The sequence below is a fragment of the Lactuca saligna genome, chromosome 1, assembly GCF_052625555.1.
Source record: "Lactuca saligna cultivar CGN05327 chromosome 1, ASM5262555v1, whole genome shotgun sequence".
NCBI lineage: Eukaryota > Viridiplantae > Streptophyta > Magnoliopsida > Asterales > Asteraceae > Lactuca > Lactuca saligna.
The window spans coordinates 33,931,134-33,947,981 of NC_136417.1; the positions used below are offsets into that span (position 1 = coordinate 33,931,134).

Genomic DNA, 16,848 nt, shown 5'->3' on the forward strand with positions numbered 1-16,848 from the left:
TACCGTTTAGAAATAGTCCTTTTTACCCGTTAAAACCGGTAAAAGGACTATATCAAAATACTAATAACAACCATATTGGTCTAATACGCACAAAAAAAAACCTTAGTAACCTAATACGGACAAACTGAAAACTTTATTACCCTCTTAAGTCATTATCTCTTGGACTAATGTACCAAGTCTAGAATATCATATTGGACCTATTGATTATTTTGCAAAAAAAAAATGGTTATCTTTTTTTTTTTTTTTTTAAAACTAGCATAAACATAAACATTTGGTTATTTTTTTATTATTTTTTTTAGAACTAGCCGAATTTGGTTTGTTTTATATTAATTTGTTAATATTAATATACGTTTTAAACGAAACTGTACCCTCAAATTCAGTTGGTAATTACGCACAATGCCCTTTCCAATAGAAACCCTATTTTCATCGTCCTCCTCTGTAACGCCGCACCAGAAAACGCAGGTGGTGAAGTGTCCTCGCAGTCTCTCGTTATCCTCTGTAGTATTCCGGCGATATCAGACATACTGAAAGACAGAAAGATTGCTGAACATACATTCTTTAGTAAGAAGGAAAAAAACAAAGAACGGAGATAATTTTCAGGTTTCTCCTTTTCTTTATCGGGGGTTTTCATTGCTATCAGATTTCGATATGTGCTGATGCATCCCACTGTAAATGGACGTGCATTGCTAGTAAATTTTCTGTTTTATTCTTTTCATCAATTTCACATATAAGTCGTCGTTGTTCGTGAATTTTTCGTTATGATATTGAGCTTGATTTCCTGAAAACTTCCCCAAATCAATGGATAATTTTGATCGCCGGTTTCTTGCATCGAATTTGCATTATGATCTATTATTTTGTACGATTCCTTTGAAATTATTAATGGAATTGCAGATTGTTTTTCTTGATCTAGATTTTGAATGATGTGCAACCTTAGGGGGTATAATGACAAATACTATGCTATAGAATCAAGAAACTGGGGTTTGCTTTGGGAGTTAGTAATGGTGACTGAAGCCAATTTTCTGTAAAGTAATGGTGGAAAACCATCTAACAAGTTGTTTCAAATGTTTGCAACGAAAAGTGCTTAATTTTTTTGTATTTTTAATATTCTCTTCCCCATCTAAACCAATACGATTCTTACTTTTAGCAGAAATTAGTGAAATGGAAGCTCAGTTCTTTCGGTTTCTAAAGATAGTGGGAGTTGGTTTCAAAGCAAGAGCTGAATCTGAAGGGCGACTTTTGTTTCTGAAATTGGGTTACAGTCATGAGGTGGAGTTGACAGTTCCTCCTGCAGTTCGAGTATTTTGTTTCAAGCCCAATATTGTGTGTTGCACTGGAATCGACAAGCAAAGGGGTGCACCAGTTTGCTGCTGCTGTTCGCAGTTGTAAGCCCCCTGAAGTTTACAAAGGGAAAGGTATTATGTATGTTGATGAAGTTATAAAGAAGAAACAGGGAAAGAAAACAAAATAGTTTTGATGATGAAAGTGAAACCCTGGAGATCGGCAGTGTTAGTTTTTGTGATTGGAACATTATACTTTGTCCTTAAATTGTTGAATAATTTATGATTTGATACATAAATTCGTAGTGCAGTGAGAGTTATAGCCTACATTTTGTTTTTGACCATTGAATCCTGCGAAATATTGATACCCATGGATATGGGTGGAACTTATTGTCACCATAATCGTTGCTTAGATAAAAAAAAATGGATTTTGGTCCATTTAAAAAAAAAGATTTTGTTTATGGCCCCTATTTGCTTCCCCTGAATCTTCGGTGACCCCTTTTTACCTAAAATCAAATCCTCCGTTTATCATATTTTTCACTCGTTTATTACATTTAACCTTACATAACATATATTACGTTATGGTTACTCTAAGTTTAATATTTCCTTTTATAAATAAAAAATAGTTCAATATAAGGTGATCATTTCGTAATGGTGGTTTGATGATACGATGTGTGATGAATATTGTGAGGGGATAACTAATCACAAAATGATCAAATTTGAGGTGTTTTGTGCTGTTTCACCACATTTTCAATATTCATTATGTGATTTGTGAATAGCGAACACGGATTTTATGATTTATGAAATGCAAAACGAACGGTCCATTGTATAATCCAACTTCTTGGTTTCTTTCTCTTTTATATGTATCGTGTACCATTAACAAAACTATACCAAAGTTCTCTCTGATTCAACCAAATGATTTGTATATCTTTTTTGTAACCAATGTCGTTACTTCGTAGGAAACTTCCCACAAATCTCGAGATAAGTACTAGTGTAATCTATAAATCCTTACTGATCTTGAAGCTTTAACAAATCATTGGTTTTAATTTTTCACATTTTCTTTTTCAAGTTGTAAGATTATTTGTGTAGAATTTCAAATATGTTTTATATAAACATTAAAATATCATATTTGTCTCGCCTAATTTCTATATAAATTTCAAAAAATCATATTGCATATATATATATATATATATATATATATATATATATATATATATATATATATATATATATATATATATATATATATATATATATATATATATATATAGAGAGAGAGAGAGAGAGAGAAAAGTGAATATAATCTTAAGAGTATATAAGTTGAGATACCCAAACGCACCATACTACGTCATTTTGTATCATATATATAAATTGTAATTGTCCAATATTCTTATAATTCAACTTTTAACTTGATTTACTTCTAAGATTTTTATAAATTTCACATTTATCTTCCTCTTACATAATTTTCATTTTCAACTACAATATATATATATATATATATATATATATATATATATATATATATATATATATATATATATATCTTTACTATCTTATAAAACAAATCTCACTATTTTTAAAAATAGATTGAATAAAATAATAATATTTTTTTAAGACGTCCAAATCATTAAGCTAATTGTACAACTAATCACTAATAAAATAATATTAAAATTTAAACAAACTCCTATAAATCTTCTCTTCCAAGGTTTTGACCATATATTTTTTCATCCAAATAAATACTCAACACCCTATAATTTGGTCATTTCATGAGTTTTCTTTATTTTTAATATGACACGTTTCCTAAAACAAACTAATGATTGAATTGAAAATAATCATTTTCCATCGAAAAGAAATTAATTGTCGAAACAAATTATTTGTCGTCCACCGCTTTGCGCGGGCAAACGACTAGTATATATATATATATATATATATATATATATATATATATATATATATATATATATATATATATATATATATATATATATATAGCCTAATATGTATTCGGTAAAAATATGTGATATAAGAAGATAATAATAATGAAAATTTGAATATCTTGAAAATAAATCTAGTTAGGGATTGAAGTTTAAGAACATTATAATAAATATATCAAACAAAACGACGTATTATGATGGGTTTAGGTACATAAGCTTATATACCCTTAAGGGTATATTCACTTTTCCAAATATATATATATATATATATATATATATATATATATATATATATATATAGTAATTTAAAATCATTATAATATATTTTTTGGAATGCCCATAATAACCCCCCTTTTATTTTCTAGGAATTCATGACGTTCAAATTCTGAAACTCTAATTAGAAAAACAAACGACACGAAAGAGCGACCGGTAATAGTGATTTCATACATTATATGACAGTTGTGGTGACTACGACGATTTAAATCATTACTATCGGTCGTTTTGTTCAAGTTGTTCTCTACTTCGTTATTTCCCGTGTCATTTGTGTTTTTGATTAGTGTTTCATAATTTTTAAATATAAAAAATATGATTTGGACAAATACGATAGTTTGAAAACTTATTTATGGTATATATAATATTTGGTACTAGATCGGATAAATATATTAATTTACTGGTTATTATGGCATGGATGAATTTCTTGTGATTATTTAATCTATGCCACCTGTATGTATGCCTACACAACTCAAGGACTATATTATTATATTTTTTACAATATATTGCATCAAGGAACCCTTAGAAAAACTATAAACTCGTTTCACAATATATTGTTCTCATGCTTTGTTTAGGTTATTCGTATATTATACAAAATGTTAGTATGTCTACATAAATGTACTTTAGATAGTTGTTCTTTTACTCATATTTTGCATCATATATTTTACACGACGCTTAATGGTATGTTAATTTTTATATATATATTTTTTCAAATTATTTGTAGTTTATTTGTGTTAGGTCTTTTTGGTAGGATCGTTTTTGGGTTTGCAAGATCGGGATCGCGATCCTGATCGTAAGATCGTACGATCCTAGGTATGACAAACGATCCGGATCGTAAACAGATCGTATTTGGGGTGAGATCGCAAGTAGGATCGAGATCCAATTCGATCCTACCTTCCCTTGATTTATTTATTTATTTATTTGCAAATGAGTTTTTTTTACCACTTTATGTCTTTTACCATTTACCAATTTACTATTTATCATTTTGTGTTGGAACTTATGACTAATATTTTGAAGTTTTTATACCTTTTGAAAGAATAATTGAATGTTTGAAATATTTTCATAATTAATTATTATAAATTAAAATTATATTTTATTTTGTGGGATCTTAGGAACTTGATCCCGATCTTGCAAACCAAAAAACTCCCGATCTTAACAATCTTGCTCCTATCGATATCGTGTCAAGAAACCCTAACAACTCCTGAAATTCTAAGCACATTCTCAAAATTTTAGGCTAAAATGGTAATGTGTTTACATTACTAATATGCTAGTTTATCACATGATTGCACTTGTAATTTCTTTTTAGTTTTTTATGTGCTATATAGTGTGTTGTGTTTTTGGCATGGTGTATATTATAAAAACTACCATGAAAAGTTGCAACTCTACACTTGTGATCATGAGCGAGTTTAAGGTTGTGTTTTTTTTTTTTTTTTTTTTTAAATAACATCTTTTAACCATTTATTGTTGTGTCGCATAGCACACGAACAACACTTGGTCTTTTGCAGCTGTTTGTTTTTCAGAAGACTTCCGACTTAAAAATTGTTGCTCGTGTGCTGCGTGACGCAACACTTGACTCTACGGAGGTTAAAAACAAACAAATTTTATATTACATGCTGCAGCCGTTTGGTCCCACTCTTTTGCTATAGAGGGTTGTAGAAATGGTCCGCAGATTTCAGACATTTTCGCTTCGAAAAAACAAACGACACCTAAGTAGATGTTAGGTCGTTCGCAAGACGAATCTCATTTTATAAACTTTTTAGGACCAATCTTATAGTGTTGTAAAAGAAAAAAAAAGTATTAACTATAGACAAAAAGACATATCATATTAAGTGGCAAAAAGAAGTTTAAGAAGGATGTTTCATTATAAATAGATGGTTCTTTCACACTTCCGAAAAAAAATAATATGACGTTTCGTTATAGATAGATGTTTTCTTTCACACTTATATACTATTAAATTTTTTTGATGTATGGTTTAAATCAACTTGCTCCAAATTTAACATTGTTTGGTAAAAAAATGATTTGAGCTCCACCTTTTCACAGTCAATTTTTTATACATGTTGAATCGATTATTTTTTCGGTTTAGTTGTTCGATTAAACTCGGTTTATGCCTTTAAGTTGTAATATATATATATATATATATATATATATATATATATATATATATATATATATATATATATATATATATATATATATATATATATAAACTTAGTCGCATTATAAATTATATTTGTCTAATATATACGAACAAATTTTATACAACACGCCTGTAATTTTCCGCAAAATAGAATATAGGAAAAATGAATACTAATTTAATTAAGAGAAGATAACATTCTCTTATTATATACAAGATGAATGTCTGCGCGTTACGCATAAACACCTATATATACTTGAAGTCCTTACAAATATATGTTTTTTTTAATATAACACTAACGTTGTTGTTAAATTTGATATAATAATACGTATACTAAATTGATATAATATATTGATTATTTTGAATTATATGATAATATATATACATCTATTATAACTGCATAATCTCAATCGTTTTAATGACTTCTACTCGTGAGTTACACATGCATAAAATTAAATATAATATATGGTCTGATGTTATTTATAGTTGTTATTGTTAATTAATTTGTTCAAATTTATTTGCTTAATGTTTTAATTTCTATCATTATAATTATTAAAAACATCAAACATTGTTTTTTTATTTTAGAGGTAACAATATAATCATTTATATAAAGTTATTTATAACTATTCTTATTGTAAGTTATTTTAAACTACTTATTTGAAAACTTTTAACGATTATAAAAATATATTTAAGAAATATTTTAGTTAAATTGATATTACAATTTAGTTTTTGCATTTATCACTACAATTTATCACTTTTAACTATTTACAAAAATAATTTTTGATTTTTTAAGTGGAACTGAAATTTGTATTTAAGTTAACACTGTAATTAGGGGTGTGCGCGGTGAGGTTTGGTGCGGTTTAGAGTCAAAACCGCAAACCGTACTGCATATGCAATTTGAGTTATTTAGAAACCGCAAACTGTACCACGAACCTGCTAAACCGCATTATGCGGTGCGGTTTTGTGCGGACAGTTTATGCGGTTTACATGCGGTTTGACTAATTATTTACTTTAAATTTAATGACAATATTATCATTGTCGTCACTAACGGCTCACTAAATGGTAATTAAATATTTTGGTGGTCATATAATTATGGTCTTTAACTACTTATCATATATATAAGTTACGAAAACATAATGTCGATTAAAATAATGGTCGTTAAATGTCAGTTGAAAATGGATTTGTGACAAATACAAAAAATGGTAACTGCATTAAATTTTAGATTAATTAAATTTAAATAAATATTATTACATTTCAAAAACTTAAGATAATGCCACTAATTTATGATGAATTGAATTAATAAATGTTATACCTGTCAAAATATTTCCGTGTATATATATATATATATATATATATATATATATATATATATATATATATATATATATATATATATATATATATATATATTAGGGGTGAGCAAACCCAAACAAAGAAACCGATGAAACCGAAACTGAAAAAACCGAAACCGAAGCAAAACCGACAGTTAGGGTTTGAATTTTTGAAAACCCGAAAAATCGGGTTCGGTTTCGGTTTTTACCCAAAAACCGACCCATCCAACCCAAGAAACTGACCTATAGTTAAAACCGACAAACGGTCCCAAGAAACCAACTCATCTAACCCGAGAAACCGTCTTATAGTTGATTATTTTTAGGTTGTAATAAACTATTTCGGACTTTGGTTGTAACTTAAAATAGACTATTTGTTGTAAGACTCATGCTTTTTGAAGTATTTAACTTAAATTTGGTGTTTTTTGAATTATTTAACTTGTTTCTTCATTTATGGAAAATTGGTTAAAACCCAAAACCCATGGGTTAAAAGCCAGAACCAATGAATGTATGGGTTGAACCCAAGAAACCGAAAACCCGCCCAAACCGACCTTAGAACCCAAGAAACCGAACCGACCAGAAACCGATCATATTGGGTTTTGAAAACAAGAAACCAACCATTTATGGGTTGGGTTGGGTTTGGGTCTAAAACCGACCCAAACCGACCCATGCACAACCCTAATATATATAACTGGTTTTATCAATGCGGTGTGGTTTAAACCGTAATTTTGTAATCGTAAACCACAAACCGCACCACATAATGCGGTTTAACAAAATACAAACCGCAAACCGCACCGCGAGTGTTTTAAACTACGTTATGTTGTGCGGTTTGGTGCGGTGCGGGCGGTTTATGCGTTTTATTACACACCCTAACTGTAATGTTATATTTAAATTAACAATTTAAGTATTTTGTTGAATATGTTCAAAAGTTGTAGCTTTAAACTGATAGTTTACATACAACAACATTTCATATCAAATAAATTAAGTATAATATGCTAAAAGTTAAAGACAAAACTTCATAAATAGAAGTAAATATATTATTTTAAAATTAAAATTTAGTTTATTTATGATTACACTGTAAATTTGGTATTTATTTAACCTTATTAACCAACTTATAATCATTATTAAAAAGACACTATAATTTATCACTTTTAACTATTTACAAAATATTATTTAGGTTGTTTAAGTTAAACTAAAATTTATATTTAAGTATTTTATATACATTGTTCCAAAATTGTATCTTTAAAATAATATGATTTACATCTAACAATATAATAAAACTAATAAATTAAGTATAATATGTTAAAAGTTAAAAAACATAACTTTATAAGTATATGTAAATATATTATTTAAAATTGAAATTTAGTTTTTTATAATTACACTTTAGGTTTGATATTTATTTAACCTTATTAACCGATGTGTATGAGCGCGAGATCATCGCTCGACATGGTGTTCCAGTCTCCATTGTATCTAATCGAGATGTTCGATTCACTTCACGATTTTTGGCAAAGGTTCTACAAGGAACTGGATACGAGATTACATTTTAGCACTACTTATCATCCGTAGATGGATGACTAGAACGAGTGGACCGTCCAAACGCTTGATGATATGTTGAGAGCCCATGTCATAGATTTCAGTGGGAGTTGGGACTCCTACCTTTACATGACCGAGTTTTCTTACAATAATAACTATCACTCTAGTATTGGTGTGCCACCTTTTGAACTTCTTTACGAGAGGAAGTTCCGTACACCAGTTTGTTAGGAGAGGTTGGTCACTGGGTTATGGGGAAGATTGAGGTAGTCATTCAGACGACCGAACTTATTCAACAGACCAGACATATGTTATAGACACGTTAGAGTCAACAAAATAGTTATATCGACAGGCGTCGATTTGAGTTGGAATTTCAGGTTGGCGATATGGTTTTACTGAAGGTATCACCATGGAAGGTTGTAATACTCTTTCGGAAGATGGGTAACCTGGTGCTCCGATTTATCGGGTCGTTTTGAGTGGTGAATGCAGGGTAGACATGGTAGCTTATCAACTGGATCTGTACTTGTGGGTTAAAAGTACCAATGCCGACCCACTAGGTTATGTATCCTAGTATATATGATGTTGATATGCCGTAGTGATCTGTGAGATATGCATGATTATTTGTCGTTGTTATATGATTTATCTGTTGCATATGTCAACATAATGCGATTTGGGTTGAGGTTTTACTGTTATGTGCGTAAGCCAACAGACCAAGGTATTCCAGTTCGATGATTGATTGGGGTGAGACAATCCAGTCCGATAATTGTGGACCTAACATGCATGATTATATATGTTCTGTTGTGTGGGGTATTTTGAGGGAACTCACTACGTATTGACTTACAGTTTGAATTTATGGTTTCAGGTACTTCAGAAGACAGAGAAAAGATGAAAGCTTGATCGTGCACATCATCCTGGATTTTATGTGTTTTTATGATTTTGGGATACCCTGATTCATGACAATGACTTTTGAGAACTTGTTTTGTAAAACTTATGGATATTTGGAATGATTTTAAAAATAAAAATTTTGCTTTGATTTTTAGGATGTTATAAGTTAATATCCTCTTATTAAGTGGGTGTTTGAGATTTAATTTAAAAACAACTTATTGATTTATTGACTTTTTGAAAAGTGAATAAGTTAAAAAAAATGTTTGGTAATATGAAAATGACTTTTAAAATAACTTTTCATCACCTTAAAAAAATTAGATTTCAATAAGTTAGAGTTTATAAATTTTCAAAACATCTTATGACTTATTAGGTTGTAAAAGACAAATACCTTTATAACATATATAAGTTAAGACAAATATTTTTTTTAAATAACAATTTATTGACTTATTGATTTTTCCAACCACAAAAACTAATCTAAACACTTTTTAAAAAACTATATTTTTTCATCACTATAAATCAATAAATCATAATAAATCATTTTACTTTTTGTGTTTCTCATATTCAAAATGAAATCCTAAACGTCCCTAAATAATGATAAATGTCAAAATGGGATGAAAAAAAAGAATTCATTACAAATGTCAATTATTAAGTATGTAGAAGGATCTTTTAGTTAACAATCAATAACTCAATAGCAACTATAATCGTGTGGAGTTTGGTAAATTCCGCTTGGGTTTGGTCTCTACAAGTACCCATTCAACCCCAAGGCTATTCTAGTAATTTCCCCACTAGAAGGAACTAGGTTCCGCTGCCTTTTAAGTCTAGGTTTTCACTCTCATCACTCTCACTCATCGTTTTGTGGTTTCCTGTGGAGAAGAGCAGCAGATACTCAACAGCTTGCAGGCTCCATTTTCTCATCGCCATCAGGTATCTGTAGGTGTCCTGAAATCTACGGTTAGGGTTTTGTTAGCACAGTAATTCATGGAAAATGTTGAAATCTCACTTGTTACCGTCGATTCAATCTTTATTTTTTAGGAAAAAACATCGGTTCACCATATCCTTATAATTGTTATGATGATTTTGATATCATCGATGAAGTTTTGTGTGTTATGTTTTCGTTGTAAGCTGGATGTTTCAGGATGCTTGATGATGTGTGCGAGAATTTCATTTTAGGGTTTAGGGTATATGTTTGCTTTCTTAAATAGCGTCTACATGTTAGCTCAGATAAAGAGTTACCTTGATGTTTATATGTTGGTTGCCACTCCGCTTCTTCATATCTGAAAACATTGCGATTAGACCCCCCTTAGGTTTGGATCTATGATTAGATGTAGATTGTGTAATTTTTCCCGTGAAAATTATTGGTAAGCTGTTGGATAAACATGTTTTTTTTTTTTTTTTTTTTGCACCATGAAAGGCTTATTTATGATGTAACCCTGGTTCCAACTTGTTTGTGGGGTTAATTTGCTACTTTCGATGTCTATATGTAAAATATCAGTTGCCCTCTTTTAGGGTTTATGTTTAGGTGTCTTATTACCCCAACAACAAGCAATGGTGATGGGACTAGATCATTAGAGCGAGGCTAGATGTTCAGTTACTATATATATATATATATATATATATATATATATATATATATAATATAATATAATGCCTTGTGTTGGTATATTGGTTTTTAATCTGTATTTTGTCTCCAACGTGTTAGCATCATACCAAGCAACATAAGAATGGCCACTTTGGCATAAAAAGATAGTGTCTTTATATACACTATATAAAATACTAAAATGAATTTGCAAAATCATATGTGAAGTTCTTTTGGGGTGCATGGGTTATTGCATGCGATGCCCTTTAATAGTTTTAATCTATCAATGGCTGTAAATTATTTGTCCATATTATGCTATAGTTGTCTTGTCTATTAAACCATTTTCTTTTTGAACATGTAATGCACAGAAAGAGTGGTTTTGTGGAATGCTGGGTTGATTGGTCCCAAATACAAAGAAGATGAGCAAGAAGAACCCATTTGTCTACTTGGATGTGTCTATAGATGGAGATCCTGTTGAAAGGATGGTTTTTGAGGTGTTTATTATAGCTTTAACTATCGAAGATCTTTCTTTTCTTTCTTTTATTCTGCCAGATGGCAGTGCCACATCACTTATTATAAAACTGAAAAACTAATTCCTTTTATATGGTTTTACAGCTATTCTCAGACACTGTTCCCAAGACTGCTGAGAACTTCCGGGCACTTTGTACTGGTAAAATGTTCATCATAATTGGCATTCTTTTTATCATAAGTTTATAAAACTGGATGCTTTTTTTTAACTTTCAGGAGAAAAAGGAAATAGTCAGAAAACCGGGAAACCCCTACACTACAAAGGATCTTTCTTTCATCGCATAATCAAAGGATCCATGGCTCAGGTATGTTTTCTATCAATTACTTCATGAATTATATTGCTTTTTTATTTTATTTTTTTATTTTCCACTTAGTTTTTTCTAGTTCTGGATGTCTTGGTGGTGGTCTGTCTTTTTAGTCGGCTATCCTTGTTTAATCTGTAGGATACAGGGTTGATGGTTCCAACTGCTTTTCTTGTGATGTAGTTTTTAAGGTTGTAATTATTTGGTTGTATTTGTAATATCCTCACATTCATTCTGAAACATATCATGCAGAATTTACAAATCCATCTTTCTGTAACGACTTCTGAATATAATTTCTATAAGTGAGTTAATTCTTGGTATTTTTTTTGCAGGGTGGAGATTTTTATAAACGTGACGGTATGTACATTTTGCCACCAGATTGTAATTTTTATTTATTTTTGAACATAAAATTCATATCTCATTGGTTTACTTTTGCAGGAAGTTATGGAGAAAGCATATATGGAGGGAAGTTTCCAGGTGAGAAAAGTCACTATGTTCATTACTTGTGTTTTCTGTTTGAATGTTGATGATCATAAATTCATAGTATGTCTTTAGGTAGTTGAGGATTTCATTTAATTTGTTTAAAAAGTGTATGCAAAAGAAATTGAAATAAACCTTTTAGCTTCTATCTCCCCAAAATTTCTATATATATTTATATTTTGAGAGAATGGGTTTCCTTTTTGAATTGCCTGTGAAGGTGGGGGCTGACATTGGTCTTATTCTCGGTGCATGGGAGCTCAACCCACAATGAAATGGGCAAATTGTAATTGTCTTGAAAAAATGGTGGGTGTATGAATATTTTGTGTGCCTTTCTTTCTAGGTTTGAAATCTTTGGTAAAATACAAATTACAAAGTATTTGGTTTGGATGATTTATGCAGCTAGTTAAGTCTAATGTATTATGTATGCTTTAAATTTAGGCCCAATACATTGTCATGAGTTTTTTATCTGGCTTTTTTTTCCATGTTAAGTTCCTGGCTACCTTATTATTATTATTATTATTATTTTGAATTGGTTATAATCAAAATTTGTTATATTTCAGATGAATCCTCCAAACTGAAACATGATGCTCCTGGCCTTCTAACAATGGCAATTGCTGATCGTGATTCACGTGGCTCTTTATTTAATGTGACATTTGGCGCTAATCGCCACCTGGATAGGTTTGCTTATCTCTTTAGTTACAATTTTATGTTGGACAAATTGATAGAAATAGCAACATGCTTTACTTTTGTTATGGTTACATTTTGCTATTATTGATAAAAAAAGTGTAAGTATGTTGCTATTATGGGTAAAAAATAAGTACACTGCATGTAGTGGTATTTCCTATACATTGTCGTTTTATATTCATCTGAAAAGTTATAGTTTTAGCAAAACATTAACTTTCTCACTTTTGATGGAAAAGGAAATTTAAGTGTTGGAAATGGAATTTCTTGAACAGGAAGTATGTTATTTTTGGAAAGCTTGTTCAAGGACTTGATGTATTGAGGAAGATGGAAAATGCGGGTGATGAAGATGGAACACCAACTGTGACAGTGAAGATCATTTATTGTGGGGAAGTAAACGAGAGTGAGAATCAAAGCTCTGGTATGGTGGATAATTATTGCATTTTTAATGACATAATTGTTTATTTATTTATTTTTTAATAAAGTCTCTGTTTTTGGTGTTTCAATAGATAAGAAGGTAGCGAGCAAGTTGAAAAGTGGGAAAGATGTTTCTTCAGAGGTTCACAGCCATGAAGTGAAGCGGAAGGGAAAGCACAAGAAATCTTCGAAAGATAAAAGGAAAAAAAGAAAAATATATTCTTCATCTGATTCAGACAGTTCATCTGACATGGAATCTGATTCATCTGATTCGGATAGTGATTCTGACTCTGATGATTCATCCTCATCATCATCTGATGTCAGCTCTTCAAGTGATGACAGGCGTAAGAGAAAAAAGAGATCCAGAAAGGATCGACACAAACGTGGCAAAAGAAAGGACAAAAAACGCGAGAAGAAGCGCAGGAGACGCGATAAGAAATCCAAACGTAAATCAAAGAGGTGGGTATGGTATTTTAATTTTAATTTAATTAAACCTTAAATAAAATAATGTTTTTTTATTTACAAAAATTCATCGTATCATTTTGTAGGGTGTCTGGTAGCGGAAGTGAGAGCTCAAGTGAAAGCGAACATGCATCTGAGGACAATAATGGTGATGTCAAAAAGCGAAACCGGAAACATAATAATAATAGTAATAATAATAATAATAATAATAAATCTCCTACAGCTGAATTTGAAGATGGTAAAACAGGAGATGCACTTGCATTTGATGGACATGTAAAGGAGGAAGAAGGTGAATACCCGAAAGAAAATGGTGGGGACCGCCCAAGCAACGGTGTTGACCTGGCAAAGGCTGATATAGTCGATGACCATCTCGGAAACTCTAGGTCCGAAGTTTAATCAAATTTAATAACACTTTATTATTATTATTAAATTCTTTCTAATCTTATTTTTTTTTTTTACTAAACAGAAGTAGAAGCAAAAGTCCTCCTCGAAGGGAATTGAGCAAGAGTATGAGTATTAGCCCAAGGAGGAGTCAAAGTGTTAGTGGGACCCCTCCTCCTAGACGGGCCCCATCACGTAGCCCGGTGAGAAGTGAAAGCAGCAGCAAGAGTCCTGTAAGAAGCATAAGCAGAAGTCCAGTGAGGGGCAAAAACGTCAGAAGCATAACTCCCTCACCATCACCTCCACGAAGGAGTGTTTCTAGAAGCCCACTGCGAACATCATCTAGAAAATCCTCACGAAAATCGGTAAGCAGAAGTCCTGTTAGATCTTCCAGAAGAAGCTACAGCAGAAGCCCAGTGAGATCTTCTAAAAGAAGCTTGAGCAGAAGCTCTGGTAGACCGCCTTTAAGAAGAAGCCCTAGCAGGAGTCCGGTCAGACCGCCTATGAGGGGTGGTCGCCGGAGCTATTCCAGGAGTCCGGTAGGTGGACGTAGGGCGGCCAGGTCACCGGAGAGAAGCTTGTCTAGAAGCGCTTCACCTGATGGCTCTCCCAAACGTATCAGAAGAGGACGCGGTTTCAGTAACCGATTTTCTTACGCGCGCCGATACCATTCTCCCGATCGCTCCCCGGTCAGATCTTATCGCCATAGCAGAAGCGACCGCGACCGTGACCGTGACCGGTAACAAACTAACAACTAACAATTTTAAATTCAATTTTTTAATATATTTAATATAAAAAACAATTAAACCAATATTTTGGTTTGTAGTTATTCAAGCTATAGAAGGCGCAGCCCACTGAGAGACAGAAGTCCACCAAGGTATTTTGGAGTAATAATGGAATCTTTTTTTTTTTTTGGTGAGAAAGTGATTATTTGATTGTTAAATTCAATTATTTACACAGGTACAGAGGGAGAAGAAGCAGGACACGGAGTCCGAGTGTGTCCCGGAGTCCTGTCCCTGTGCGGTACCGGCGGCGCTACAGTCGGAGCCGGTCGCCGGTGGAGACATCGCGGTACAGGCCATCACCGCCAGTGGAGAGGAGGAGGGCGCCACGAAGCAGGACCCCACATTCTCAAAGTAGGAGCCCGTATGAACGTAGGTCCTCACCATCACCATCTCCGAGAAGGAGCGTGAAGTCAAAGTCAAAGTCAAAATCGGCATCGAGATCAAGGTCAATGTCAAGGTCAAGATCTAGGTCGTCTTCTGGAAGCCCACCTGGGAAGAAAGGACTAGTGTCGTATGGAGATGGTTCTCCAGACAGTCAGAAGTGAGAAGAGAAGATTTACTTTTGAGAGAGGGGAGTTTGAGGTTATGTGGAGAAATGATTTATAGACTTGGTAATTGGTACACTATGTAGGGTGGGTGTGTTTTGAATAATTCGACTATTTCTCTTGTATTTCTTGTTCTGTGGAGTGACTGTTGAGGTGCTGCTAGACTAGTAACGATGATTGGATATGTGTTTGTTTTTAAGAGGTTGGTTAGACCGAGGGGAATGGGATTATCAATTATGTTTGTTTTAAAAAGCCTCTTCTGTTTTTATCTTTATTGTTATGGTTTGCTCTTTGATCAATGCGACTTGAAGGTAGTTTGTGCTTAATATATATTAACATAATCTTGTGTGCTTGAACTGATACATTATATAATCTTTTCAAACAAATTAAAAGGAGGGTCAGCAAGAAGTATTGAATTATTGAATAATTTTTTTTCTTTCATTTGAAACGGCAAACGAGAAATATATATATATATATATATATATATATATATATATATATATATATATATATATATATATATATATATAAAGAAAACAACAAAGCACACCAAACAAGGAGCTAGGAGTAAAAGTACAAAACAGGAGACAGGAGCAAAAACTAAATGAAAGTTGCAATGACTTGAACGGGAGGATATTTCAATCCGTTCAATTTAGATCTTTTTTACCACCTCTATGTTTAACCCAAAGAAATGTTGTTGATTTGACAATGTCCGCTACTTTTGTAGCACATAACCGTTTATTAGCAAATATTCGTTCGTTTCTTGTCTTCCATATACTCCATAAGGTCGCGTAATAAATGCTCATTAGCCTTTTCTTCTTCTTGGGACAGGTTCCCCAATTGGAAGCATAAACGAGAACGTTGTGCACCGTTTGGAAGCTTATTAATGGAATATTACACCAATTGAAAATCCATTCTGTGACAGTTTTAGCAAAAACACATTGCACTAGGATGTGATCAGCTGCTTCTTCCATTGAGTTACATTGACAGCAGGTGGTGGTTGGTAAGTTTATGCCCCTACTCAATAGTGCTATCGCTATGGATATATGACCCCGTTCGCCCTCCAGATAAAGCATGAGACCTTTAGAGGTATCTCTTTTATCCAAATGAAGTTGTCAGTATCTACATGTGCATTATCTTCTAGGATGTGGTGAAGAGCACTAACCTTGTATTTTCCATCCCCAGTAATTTCTCACTTCCATGAAATGCTGTTTCTTCCCTGATGCTTTTTGATAATATTATCGTGTGGAATGCCCCTCTTTTCTAGTTCACGTTTGATTCCTGCTATATTGCTCCATACCCCGGTCATTGACTTCATAGAGTAATAATCATC

The 16,848-nt window shown here is 32.1% G+C and overlaps 1 protein-coding gene and 1 pseudogene across 5 annotated transcripts; both read left to right on the plus strand.

Annotated features, from left to right (window-relative positions):
* The first annotated feature begins 914 nt into the window (after positions 1-914).
* On the plus strand, positions 915-1,604 carry LOC145032140 (large ribosomal subunit protein uL6m pseudogene; annotated as a pseudogene).
* Positions 1,605-10,127: 8,523 nt separating this feature from the next.
* LOC145032147 (Cyclophilin-like peptidyl-prolyl cis-trans isomerase family protein) lies at positions 10,128-15,767 on the plus strand. 5 transcript variants are annotated; one of them, XM_078980874.1, is made up of 14 exons: positions 10,128-10,282; positions 11,303-11,428; positions 11,550-11,604; positions 11,679-11,767; positions 12,097-12,121; positions 12,203-12,241; positions 12,805-12,922; positions 13,201-13,346; positions 13,435-13,801; positions 13,891-13,952; positions 14,052-14,187; positions 14,271-14,924; positions 15,012-15,062; positions 15,146-15,767. In XM_078980874.1, the coding sequence occupies exons 2-14, from the start codon at positions 11,354-11,356 to the stop codon at positions 15,513-15,515; spliced, it is 2,187 nt and encodes a 728-aa protein (XP_078837000.1). In that variant the 5' UTR covers positions 10,128-10,282; positions 11,303-11,353; the 3' UTR covers positions 15,516-15,767. The 5 variants fall into 5 exon arrangements, with proteins under 5 accessions (XP_078837000.1, XP_078836983.1, XP_078836991.1 ...); XM_078980857.1 differs by having other exon boundaries at positions 13,891-14,187; XM_078980865.1 differs by having other exon boundaries at positions 10,166-10,288; positions 13,891-14,187.
* The last annotated feature ends 1,081 nt before the right edge of the window (positions 15,768-16,848 follow it).

Bases quoted from the DNA above. Each gene is read 5' to 3' on its own strand.
- LOC145032147 (XM_078980857.1), top strand. From the start codon at position 11,354: ATGAGCAAGAAGAACCCATTTGTCTACTTGGATGTGTCTATAGATGGA. The intron at 12,122-12,202 runs GTATGTACATTT...TTACTTTTGCAG, and splicing joins AGATTTTTATAAACGTGACG to GAAGTTATGGAGAAAGCATA. The intron at 15,063-15,145 runs GTATTTTGGAGT...TTATTTACACAG, and splicing joins AGAGACAGAAGTCCACCAAG to GTACAGAGGGAGAAGAAGCA.